Source organism: Tachysurus fulvidraco, chromosome 13 (genome assembly GCF_022655615.1).
Source record: "Tachysurus fulvidraco isolate hzauxx_2018 chromosome 13, HZAU_PFXX_2.0, whole genome shotgun sequence".
Lineage (NCBI taxonomy): Eukaryota > Metazoa > Chordata > Actinopteri > Siluriformes > Bagridae > Tachysurus > Tachysurus fulvidraco.
In genome coordinates, this window is record NC_062530.1 from 760,315 (window position 1) to 772,814 (window position 12,500).

General features: G+C 45.1%; 1 protein-coding gene across 17 annotated transcripts in view; it reads right to left on the reverse strand.

Annotated features, from left to right (window-relative positions):
- The window catches only part of c2cd5 (C2 calcium dependent domain containing 5), a 32,618-nt gene that overhangs the window by 17,593 nt on the left and 2,525 nt on the right, over positions 1 to 12,500 (reverse strand). For 4 of the 17 annotated variants that reach the window (XM_047822229.1, XM_047822230.1, XM_047822227.1 and 1 more), the window contains exons 3-12: positions 12,431 to 12,500; positions 11,453 to 11,624; positions 11,040 to 11,135; positions 10,800 to 10,955; positions 10,417 to 10,627; positions 6,627 to 6,781; positions 4,254 to 4,427; positions 3,422 to 3,510; positions 2,515 to 2,623; positions 1,447 to 1,500 (exon numbers count right to left, since the gene is read on the reverse strand). The exon at positions 12,431 to 12,500 is cut by the window's right edge and continues 17 nt beyond it. In XM_047822229.1, coding sequence (XP_047678185.1) covers positions 1,447 to 1,500; positions 2,515 to 2,623; positions 3,422 to 3,510; positions 4,254 to 4,427; positions 6,627 to 6,781; positions 10,417 to 10,627; positions 10,800 to 10,955; positions 11,040 to 11,135; positions 11,453 to 11,624; positions 12,431 to 12,500 — 1,286 coding nt within the window. Of the gene's footprint in view, positions 1 to 1,446; positions 1,501 to 2,514; positions 2,624 to 3,421; positions 3,511 to 4,253; positions 4,428 to 6,626; positions 6,782 to 7,791; positions 7,966 to 10,416; positions 10,628 to 10,799; positions 10,956 to 11,039; positions 11,136 to 11,452; positions 11,625 to 12,430 lie in introns of those variants that run through there. The other 13 variants (XM_047822238.1, XM_047822237.1, XM_047822235.1 and 10 more) reach the window with 8 other exon arrangements.

Consider the following 12,500-nt stretch of genomic DNA (forward strand, 5'->3'; position numbering starts at 1 on the left):
TGAAGAATAATCAAGAGAAAAGAAAAGAAGAAGCTACTTTGCTACACACTATGATGGACTTCGTGCCTCTGCTGTGTTTTAACTCGGCCCTGAAACAGCAAGAACTTTATCCAAAGCTGCTTGAGCTCTTGAGTTCGTCTCCTGCTGAATCTGTAGCTTAGACATAAAGAGAGAGACGTAACAGTTTGTTCTGCAAAGAAGCTCAGGGAAAAGAACCTAGTTTATACTCGGTGCTGCTGACACGTGCTTTATTAACTACACGAATGAGCAGGGGTGCAGGCGTTCCTAATAAAGTGGTCATCGAGTGCATGCACGCGCGCACACACACACACACACACACACACTCACACTCAGTAACCATGAATATCTGAATCATGGGTATGACAGATCACAGTCATCATCATGAGGTTATTATTATTATTACTACAGCCCTGATACACACTGTGTGACACACACACACACACACACACACACACACACACATGCCCGTCTCACTGCATCATTGGTCACGTGACCGGTCAGTAAGTCAGCAAGCAACAGATGCTGGGTAAGAGGGTGAGACACAGCAAGGCAGAGTTCTGGTGAGAAACAGGCAGAGCAGGTTCAGAAACAACAACCAGCCGAGGCAAAGAACGGGGAACATAACCAGTGTGTGCATGCTGTGGCCATCACACTCACTCACACACACACACACACACACACACACACACCGAGCACAGCACATGGCAGCTCATGCAACACACACTACTGAGAAAAACCAAGAGTGTGCACACAAATGTGGTTGTTTTTATCATTTTTTTTTGGTAATGTGAAATTTTTCTACTTTGTTAATATTCACATTTAATTAAATTGTAAATAATTATAAATCATTATGGCTTATTATGGATTGATGATCATGTGCATGATGACCTGCATGTTAATGGATTAAGACCTGAAATGGAACCGGCTCCAGATTAGTGATGGGCTTTTTGTTTTGTTTTTTTGTTTTTGCAATATTTTATTAAAATGATATTAAAATGAATTCCTGAATAATTACGCAACAGTAATGTGATGATGTTAGTGTACCTCAGGTGTTATGTGAGGAGTAAAACACCTCTGACTGAGACACAGAGCTCACAAATGTCCCTGTGATGGAGCTGTTGCTATAGAAACAAGAACATATTTGAACGAGTAAATTAATATAAACCCTGTAGCTACGTCACTGTCAACACTGCGGTTATAGAGAGTTAATTAACACCTTCTGGCCAACCGAGTGTTACATAAAAATGTAAAATTTTGTGTTTCTGAGAAAAATATGAGAACCAATTAGTCAACTACTCGCCCATCAGTAAGCCAAATATCGTGTGTGTGTGTGTGTGTGTGTGTGTGTGTGTGTGTGTGTGTGTGGTTCAAACTGAGCTGCCAAGAGCTGTGAGTGTAAATGCAGGACTGGGGGTAAGATAGTACCTGCGGAGAAACTATTCCAGTCTAGCAGTTTGTATGATCTGGTGTTACCCAAGGCTGAGTCAATACGCCACATTAGTAGATCAGTTAAAGGAGCCGAGAGAAAAAGGGAAAGAAAAGACAAGGAAAAGAGAGAGAGGAAAAGGAATAAAAAAACAAACACAGACTACAAACAAGAGCACAACACTGGACAACACCACTCCACAGGAACTGCAAAGACAGACAAGAGTTATCATCAGAAGAGAGAGAGAGAGAGAGAGAGAGAGAGAGAGAGAGAGAGAGAGAGAAAGAGAGACACAGAGAGAGAGAGAGACACAGAGAGAGGGGGAGAGAGAGAAAGAGAGAGAGAGAGAGAAAGAAAGAGAGACAGAGAGAGAGAGAGAGAGAGAGAGAGAGAGAGAGAGAGAAAGAGAGAGTGAGAGAGAGAGACAGAGAGAGGGGGAGTGATGGAGAGGGAAAGACAGAGAGAGAGAGAGTGAGAGACAGAGAGCAAGAAAGAGACAGAGAGAGAGAGACAGACCGAGAGACAGAGAGAAGGAAAGACTGAGAGAGAGTGAGAGAGAGAGAGAGAGAGAGAGAGAGAGAGAGAGAGAGGGAAAGACAGAGAGAGAGAGAGAGAGAGAGAGAGAGAGAGTATAGTATAGAGAGAGATATATAGATATATGATATTTAATCATCATCTCTATATATTGAGAGAGTCTATTCGTGATCTCTCTCGTCTCTCTATCTCATCTCTCTCTCTCTTGCGTCTCCTCTGAGAGAGAGAGAGAAGCATGCAGCAGCACTATGTCACTAGTTTAGTGGCACTACATCAGCACATCTACAGTTAAGATTATGTGAGCAGCTCTTTCAGCCAGCCCATGCCTCACATTCAACACACACTCACACACACACACACACACACACACACACACACACACACACCGTGGTGTACCGTGTACAGGTGTCTAGGTGTCCTGCATGTGTGTCATCAGTTATGCTGTGTGTGTGTCATCAGGTATTGTGTGTGTGTGAGCTGCATGTAAGTGTGTGTTATAACTGCATGAGTTTGTGTGACATGGAGTTTCTTACCAGGGTTGTGGATTCGATCCAGAAGTTTGACGGAGCGTGCGCTCACCACTCCACCCACATGTAGCAGAAAGCCAGCAGGGAAACTGGTCAGTGTAAAGAAGGGGAACTCCTGTGAAACACACACACACACACACACACACACACACACACACGTAAACACAAACACACACACACAGACAGACCGACAGACACACACACACACACAGACAGACCGACAGACACACACACAGACAGACACACAGACAGACACACACACACACACACACACACAGACACACACAGACACACACACAGACAGACAGACACACACACAGACACACACACACAGACAGACACACACACACACACACACACACACACACACACACAGACAGACAGACACACACACAGACACACACACACAGACAGACACACACACACAGACAGACACACACACACAGACACACTGAGCTTTCCTAATTTCACCTCACAGCACTTACAGAGGCTCCAGATTAATTTCAGCCCTCTATAATTATACATAATCCTCCACAGATACATGCTGAAAACATTTATAACTGATTCACTTTGAGGTTTAAGGTGAGGTTACATTAGTAAGTCAGGAGAGTCAGGAGAGTCAGGAGAGTCAGGAGAGTCCCTCAGGTCAGGTGTAAAATACTCAGGAGCATATTGTAGAAAAAGATTCCATTATTAAAATGTCTTTATTTCATCATTATTAATGATGAGCTGAACGGACATGACCACACGTGCTGCTGACGTCCCGCGCGTGTGTGTGTGTGTGTGTGTGTGTGTGTGTGTTGCCGTTACAGTAACATCACCAGTGACGAGTCTCTGACATGGAGATTCCCTTCCACACAGTTTATGTGTGTATAACAATAATATGACACTGTATCTGAGCATCCGCACATACCCTCTGTTCCAAAGCCGACTGCGTCTGTTGTCTCAGAAGTGCTTTAAGAGGTGCCACCTCCTTCCCGGCGCTGCCACCGCTGCCCATTCCTGTACAGGTAGAAGAACCAGAAACCAGGTGAACTCCATCTCACCTAAAGGTCTTTATACTTAATTATACAGTGGTACAAACGTCCTGATGAACCCTGAGACATAGATGATACACCGAGCGTCGGATCTCCATACAGATTTTTTTTTATTTGCTCGACACCAAATTTCTTTGTTGAACGGATTTTGAATATTAATCAGGATTATTGATTAAATGACACTTTGCTCTATTGTATTGACTGTAGTTTCCATGGAAACCTAAAAATCCTAATCTGGTATCTTTTAGCACAAACGTTTTTACCGAATACTCTGTAGTCAGAAGACTGACAGCGTTTTTACTGACAACAGCCCCGAAGTCAAAATGCAATGTTGTGTTTCAATCGAAGAGAAACGTTGAGAACGTGTGTGTGTGTGTGTGTGTGTGTGTGTGTGTGTGAAGTGACTTTGTTTGTTGAGGTTAGTTCACATCCATGCAGAACTGCTGATCAGAACCTGATCTTCTCTACCGTGGGCTCAGAGGGTTACACGATCACGTGCGAGTGAGCTCTTGTTAATTAAAACAAATGCTTTTAAATGAAACGCCACAACAATCACACTCGATTCACATCCACTGACTGATGATCGTTAACGTCGTTAACTTTGTTCCCGCAAACAGCAATCGTTTTCTGTTACAGGTCTGATTAAGGGCAGCCGTGTCGCGTGCGTTCTGTGGAGTCGAAGTCCAACGAGATGTGGGTTTGTCCTACCGGAGGCCGCCTGTAGCAGGTCCTCACTGAACGACACGCTCTTTCTCAGCATGGCTGTGTCTGATTGGCTCACATGGAGAGGGGGAGGAGTTGTACTCCTTAGGGCTTTGGTTGTGGGAAAGGGTGAAGATTTACACTGAAGGATGGGAGAACTGGGAGACAGACAAATCCTCGCTGAGAGAAACGAAGAAGAGAGGAGAGGAGAGAAAGGGAAAGAGGTGGACAGAAGAGAAGAGAGGTGGAGAGGAGAGAAGAGAGGTGGAGAGAAGAGAGGTGGAGAGAAGAGAAGAGGAGAGAAGAGAGTTTTGAGGTGGAGAAGAGAAGTATAAGAGAGACGAGGAGAGAATAGATGCATCCTCTGCGTTTCTCCCCCTCTTTTGTTCCTCCTCTCTTCTCACTCGTCTATAGTGTCGCTTACTCGTCGCTCTCTCTCTTTTCTATCCGCTACTTCTTCTATGCTCTCCTCCGCTTCTGCTCCTCTCCTCTTCCTCTCCTCTTCCTCCTCTCCTCTCTCTCTCCTCTTCTCTCCTCTCCTCCTCTCTTTTTCTCTCCTCTCTTCTCTTTTCTTTCCTCCTCCTCGCTCTTTTCTCTCCTCTCCTCTCCTCCTCTCTCCTCTCTTTTTCTTTCCTCTCTCCTCGCTTTTTCTCTCCTCTCTTCTCTTTTTCTTTCCGCTCTCCTCTCTTTTTCTCTCCTCTCCTCACTCCTCTCTCAGCTCTCTTTTCTTTCCTCTCTCCTCTCTTTTTATCTCCATCGCCTCTCTTTTCTTTCCTCTCTACGCTATTTCTCGCCTCTCCTCATCTTTTCTCTCCTCTCCTCCTCGCTCCTCTCCTTTTTCTCTCCGTCTCCTCTCTTTTTCTCCTCTACGCTCTTTTTCTGTCCTCTATGCCTCTCTTGTTCTCTTTCCTCTCTCCTCTCTGTTTCTCTCCTCTCCTCTCTGTTTCGTTCTCGATACTCATCTTTTTCTCGCATACGCCTCATCCTGTTTCGAAGTAATTAAGAGATCAATGTAAATGATGCAAAAATGAGGTAGAAATTAATTATGAAATCACAAAGAAAGGAGAAAAACAAAGACTGAAGATGAAAACGTCATTGGTTTAAATCCCTAAAATGAAGCTTTGAGACTGAGAAAAGCTACAAAATCTGTGATGTCTGATAATAATAATAATAATAATAATAATAATAATAATAATAATAATAATGATAATAATAATAATAATAATAATAATAATAATAATAATAATAATAATAATAATAATAATAATAATGATAATAATAATAATAATAATAATAATAATAATAATAATAATAATAATAATAACTAATTAAATTAGATTTAGGGCTGAAATTCTCTCTAAACTCATTTTTGTGTTCTCAGCCATCTGTTGGATCAAATGTAATATTTATCCTAATATTTATGTATTCATTTCATTTTTAGACTCTCTCTCTCTCTCTCTCTCTCTCTCTCTCTCTCTCTCTCTCACACACACACACACACACACACACAAGAATCAGCATAAGATGACATAATGTAATAACTGAACACAAACTTTAACAATAAAAACACAAAACAAACAGTAATGCAGGAGAAGCTCACGACCACTCGCTGTGTGTGAGAAAGCTGCAGCGTCATGTTCTTTATCTCTCAAACCTAATAACCTGATCTCCACCCTGCTGCCCTACAGTAACCTGATCTCCACCCTGTTGCCCTACAGTGTGGCCTGATCTCCACCCTGCTGCCCTACAGTGGCCTGATCTCCACCCTGTTGCCCTACAGTGTGGCCTGATCTCCACCCTGTTGCCCTACAGTGTGGCCTGATCTCCACCCTGCTGCCCTACAGTGGCCTGATCTCCACCCTGCTGCACTACAGTGTGGCCTGATCTCCACCCTGCTGCCCTACAGTGGCCTGATCTCCACCCTGCTGCACTACAGTGTGGCCTGATCTCCACCCTGCTGCACTACAGTGTGGCCTGATCTCCACCCTGCTGCACTACAGTGGCCTGATCTCCACCCTGCTGCCCTACAGTGGCCTGATCTCCACCCTTCTGCCCTACAGTGTGGCCTGATCTCCACCCTGTTGCCCTACAGTGTGGCCTGATCTCCACCCTGCTGCCCTACAGTAACCTGATCTCCACCGTGCTGCCCTACAGTGGCCTGATCTCCACCCTGCTGCCCTACAGTGGCCTGATCTCCACCCTGTTGCCCTACAGTGGCCTGATCTCCACCATGGTGGTCTTTGATAGTTGATAGGTCTAATCTCTAATAGCTGATCTCTGATGGACGGTTCCATAGACAGACCTGTTCATATCTGATCTGCTGCAGTTCTATAGAGAGTGTGATGTAGTGGGCTCATCCCTGGGTAAGGGTGGTCTTACCGGTTTTGGGGGTGAGGCTCAGCTCAGTGTCAGAGGAAGAGGACTGGCGACTGTAGGACTTGGAAGGGGAGAAGGAAGAGAAGGTTTGGGCTCTCAGTGGGGTGGGGGGTCCTGAGCACAACGGGACACCAGGGGCCTCCTCCCCAAAACCCGCCCTGTCAGAGCAAGGAGGAACAGACTCAATCTCACACACACCACGTCGGCACAGAGGGAGTGTGAGCGTCTGTGTGTGTGTGTGTGTGTGTGTGTAAGGGTTGGAAAAGAGGAACAAGGTGCATTTCCACAGCAGGAACCTTTTTTTGGAACTGGATCCTAAATTTTTTGGGCTTGTTTAGTTCCTGCTGTACATTTGTGTAGCTCAGGATCTACAGCACAGATGCTGAAACACCAAATGAAGTTTATTTAAATGACTAAACTTCTGACTTGGTGTTTCACACTTAAACTCCAGAGTGTGCTTCATTTTACAGCACAATGTTTCACATTTATATAAATATATCAGTTCCTCAGAAGGTTCTTTATTGGAAGCAGGAAAAAACAAAGGGAGGAAAGGGGGTGGGTGAGAGCTGGGGGTCTAGCAAAAGAAACGAATGGAACGGATGCACAGACACGGAAAACAAACAATAAAAAAAAAAAGCATGACAAACGTGTGACAATGCAAAAAAAAAAAAGGTAACGAGATGAGAAAAAGCATTTGTTTCAGCTAACCAAAGCACAACGCTCAGCTAACCAAAGCACAACGCTCAGCTAACCAAAGCACAACGTTCAGCTAACCAAAGCACAACGCTCAGCTAACCAAAGCACAACGCTCAGCTAACCAATGCACAACGCTCAGCTAACCAAAGCACAACGCTCAGCTAACCAACGCACAACGCTCACCTAACCAAAGCATGACCCTCGATTATTATCATCCCCGTTAGCTTCCTGAGATATCTAACCCCACTGCTGACTACCTGACCAATCAGGGGCACACTAACCACCTGACCAGCTACACTGTGTGACTGTGAGCTGAACGCAGCCCTCTGCCCTCGTTGGCATGGAGACGGGCCATAGGGGCAGAACAGGTTGCTTTGGCAGCTGAAGAAGAGAGGCTTGATGATGTCACAGCCATCTGGTGCCATCCAATGGGAATGCAGGGGATTGAGGGGGTCACACCGGGGTCACCTGCCTACACTGCCTGGCTGTGGGACCCTCTGAGCTCCTGTGTCTGTGTTTCATACCGGCGAAGAGCAGCGTTGGCACGGAAACGGAGAAGCCCTGAGAGAGACGGCTGCTCGCACCGTGAACTGGACTGCTGTGAGTGGAGCGACATCCAAGAGCAGAAGGAGCAGCCTGCGGAGAGCTACACACACACACGTTTCATACACAACACACACACACACACACACGTTTCATACACAACACACACACACACACACACACGTTTCATACACAACACACACACACACACGTTTCATACACAACACACACACACACAAAAAACATGCTGGACACATACGTATACACACACAGAAACACAATAGACACACACACTTTTCATACACAACACACACACATTTCATACAGAACACACACAAACACATTTCATACACAACACACACACACAACATGCTGGGCACATATGTGTACACACACAGACACACAATACACACACACAGACACACAATACACACACACACACTAACAACAACACAAACAGACTGATTTATGTAAGACAACCTGCAGAATTTACATGAAGACATTTTATATACTGTGTTTAGTTTAGAAGCTACTGTATGTGAGAAATGCTGACAAGAGAAACACACAATAAACTACATGACAAAACAGATCACGCTACCTTTAAACCTTACAACACTGATGGTAAGTCCTCTAAGGGGGAGTGTTCTGACTTTGTAATGCATTTGAATATGCAAACATCATGTTTTTTTTGTTGTCTTGTTATAGAACTGCAGATTGTCTACACACACACACACGCACACACACACACACACACAAACACACACACCAGCAAGCAGAAACCAAAAGGGCAAGCCACACAGAAACCTACAAAATTAAAGTGTGAGTGCACTGATAAACAACGCTAACACAATAATGCCACAAACACACAAAAATGCTGCAACATAAAAGCATGACAACTCCTTAAACCAGGAACTTTAGAGCTTCCTGAAGGGGACTGAATGCAAGCAGGCAGATGCAGGATGGTGACGGGAAAACGGAGGGGGGGGGGGGAGATCAAGAGAGAGAGAGAGAGAGAGAGAGAGAGATCGAGATGGAGCATGCGGGAAAATGATAAGGTTCAGTGTGTGGCCTGTTTGTGTACTGAGGAAGTATTCATAAAATGCACACTCTCTCACACACACACACGCACGCACGCACGCACGCACGCACGCACGCACTCACACACACACACACACACACACACACACACACACACACACACACACACACACACAGCTCCTGCACATCACTTCATAACTAATGCAACGATGTTATAGAATGTATATAAAGATATATAAAGTATATAAACATATTTGATAAATAATAATGTGTAAGGAGGTATAAAATATTAAGATTGGTGGAAACAGTATTACTGTGTGTATTACTGTGTGTATAACTGTGTGTATAACTGTGTGTATTACTGTGTGTATTACTGTGTGTATAGCTATATGTATAACAGTGTGTATAGCAGTGTGTATAGCCGTGTGTATAGCCGTGTGTATAGCCGTGTGTATATCAGTGTGTATAGCTATATGTATAGATGTGTGTATAGATGTGTGTATAGATGTGTGTATAGATGTGTGTATAGATGTGTGTATAGATGTGTGTATAGCTATATGTATAACAGTGTGTATAGCAGTGTGTATAACCGTGTGTATAGCCGTGTGTATAGCCGTGTGTATAGCCGTGTGTATAGCAGTGTGTATAACAGTGTGTATAGCCGTGTGTATAGCCGTGTGTATAGCCGTGTGTATAGCCGTGTGTATAGCCGTGTGTATAGCCGTGTGTATAGCAGTGTGTATAGCAGTGTGTATAACAGTGTGTATAACAGTGTGTATAGCAGTGTGTATAGCCGTGTGTATAGCAGTGTGTATAGCCGTGTGTATAGCCGTGTGTATAGCCGTGTGTATAGCAGTGTGTATAGCAGTGTGTATAGCCGTGTGTATAGCAGTGTGTATAGCCGTGTGTATAGCAGTGTGTATAGCAGTGTGTATAGCAGTGTGTATAGCAGTGTGTATAGCCGTGTGTATAGCCGTGTGTATAGCCGTGTGTATAGCAGTGTGTATAGCAGTGTGTATAGCAGTGTGTATAGCAGTGTGTATAGCCGTGTGTATAGCCGTGTGTATAGCCGTGTGTATAGCCGTGTGTATAGCAGTGTGTATAGCCGTGTGTATAGCCGTGTGTATAGCCGTGTGTATAGCAGTGTGTATAGCAGTGTGTATAGCCGTGTGTATAGCCGTGTGTATAGCAGTGTGTATAGCCGTGTGTATAGCCGTGTGTATAGCAGTGTGTATAGCAGTGTGTATAGCAGTGTGTATAGCCGTGTGTATAGCAGTGTGTATAGCAGTGTGTATAGCAGTGTGTATAGCCGTGTGTATAGCAGTGTGTATAGCAGTGTGTATAGCAGTGTGTATAGCAGTGTGTATAGCAGTGTGTATAGCCGTGTGTATAGCCGTGTGTATAGCCGTGTGTATAGCCGTGTGTATAGCAGTGTGTATAGCTGTGTGTATAGCCGAGATGATACTAGCGCACTAGTGCAGGAGCTCTGTGTGTTTTTTTACACAACATAACTCACTCTTTTATATCCTTTGATGGAGAGGAGTTAGATGGGTTCGTGGCCCCTGCAGAACCGTGTATGCTGCTGATCTTCTCCAGCGTGCAGGCCGTACCGATGGCTCGCACAACCAGACCTGATTCTCCTTCCAGGTCAAAACACTGCAGATAACCAACCACAGTGTTCCCCCCCATCTCCAGGACCTTCAGTCCAATTTTCCTCTGAAGCTCACCTGCACAGAGAAAACACACACACACACACACACACACGCACACACACACACACACGCAGACACGCGCACACACGCACACACACGCACACACACGCACACACACCTCAGACTGTTTTCTGAAAACGGCTTGCACAATAAACACACACTCAGGCTACAGTGTGAGTGTTTGTACCTGACATGAGAGAGATGAGACGCTGACGGGCCTCGTTAGACGCTCGCGGGGTTCGGATGCGGTCGATCCACTGGTACTCCGGGTCCTCGTTGACCACCAGCTCCTCCACAAAGCCGTGGACCATCACAGCACGGTAACATCGTGGGATGGATGTAGCTGAGGGAAGGAGTGAAGAAACCAGCGTTGAAGCACGATAAAGTGAGCAGAGGATCAGAGGAGCAGAATTATATAAATACTCACTACAGAAGAACTTTACTCCACAGGAAGACTGTCTGAAACGGTTCAGGTCGTTAAAGAGGTCGACTTTAACCAGCACGTTGATCTCTCCTCTTATACCTAAACACACACACACACACACAGAGTTATACACAAAAATATCCACACCTTGAAGAAACAAGGACAGATAACAAAGTGATGAATGATGTATTAGTGCACATGATGTATACGATCCCCTCATTAGTCTAGTAGAGAAATAAATTTCTGTTCCTTTAGCTCGTGTCCTATAAGGTTTTGTGTCTCTACACACTGTATGTGACCTGAGAACATGGAGCCGGCACTCAATAACCATCAGCTCACCACTAATAACTGTTTATATCACATTTTGTGTCACATCAAGGTGCTCACGCTGCATACGTAAAAGTCCTGTGACAAACCGTGAATGGTGTCGTAGATGGGAAACCAGCCGGAGATGACGGTGGCAGCTTCACTGCAGAGCAGCGGGTCGATGTCGATGTAAACCTTCCCTATGGCATCGTTAGCACTGTAGGTGTCATGATCCAGGACCGTAATCTGTAACGGTTCATCCTGCAGATCCTCATCATCCACCTACACACACACACACACACACACACACACGCACACACACACACACGCACACACACACACACGCACACACACGCACAGAGAAACACACACAGAGTAACACACACACACACACACACACACACAGAAACGCCATTGGCCACACACACACAGAAACACACACACACACACACACACACAGAGAAGCCATTGGCCACACACACACACACACACACAGACACAGACACACACACAAAAGCCATTGGTGCCCCACACACACACACACACACACACACAAAAGCCATTGGTGCCCCACACACACACACACACACACAGAAGCCATTGGCGCCACACACACACACAAACCATTGGTGCCACACGCACACGCACACACACAATCACAGAAGTCATTGGCCACACACACACACACAAACCATTTGTGACACACACACACACACACACACACAAAAGCCATTCGTGCCCCACACACACACACACACAAAAGCCATTGGCGCCACACACACAAAAACCATTGGTGCCACACGCACACGCACACACACAATCACAGAAGTCATTGGCCACACACACACAAACCATTTATGCCACACACACACACACACACACACACACACACACACACACACACACACACATACAAGTCATTGGCCACACACACAAACCATTTGTGCCACACACACACACACACACACACACACACACACACACACACACACACAGAAGTCATTGGCAACACACACACACAGAACCTTGAATGTTAAGTTGACCATAATTGCAATTTAATTCTAAATAAATAAAAAGATAAACCTCACCTCAAATTTAAACCACTCAGAATTCCACTGCGGATTTAGTGACTTCGCATACACGTCGGTTTTAAAAGTC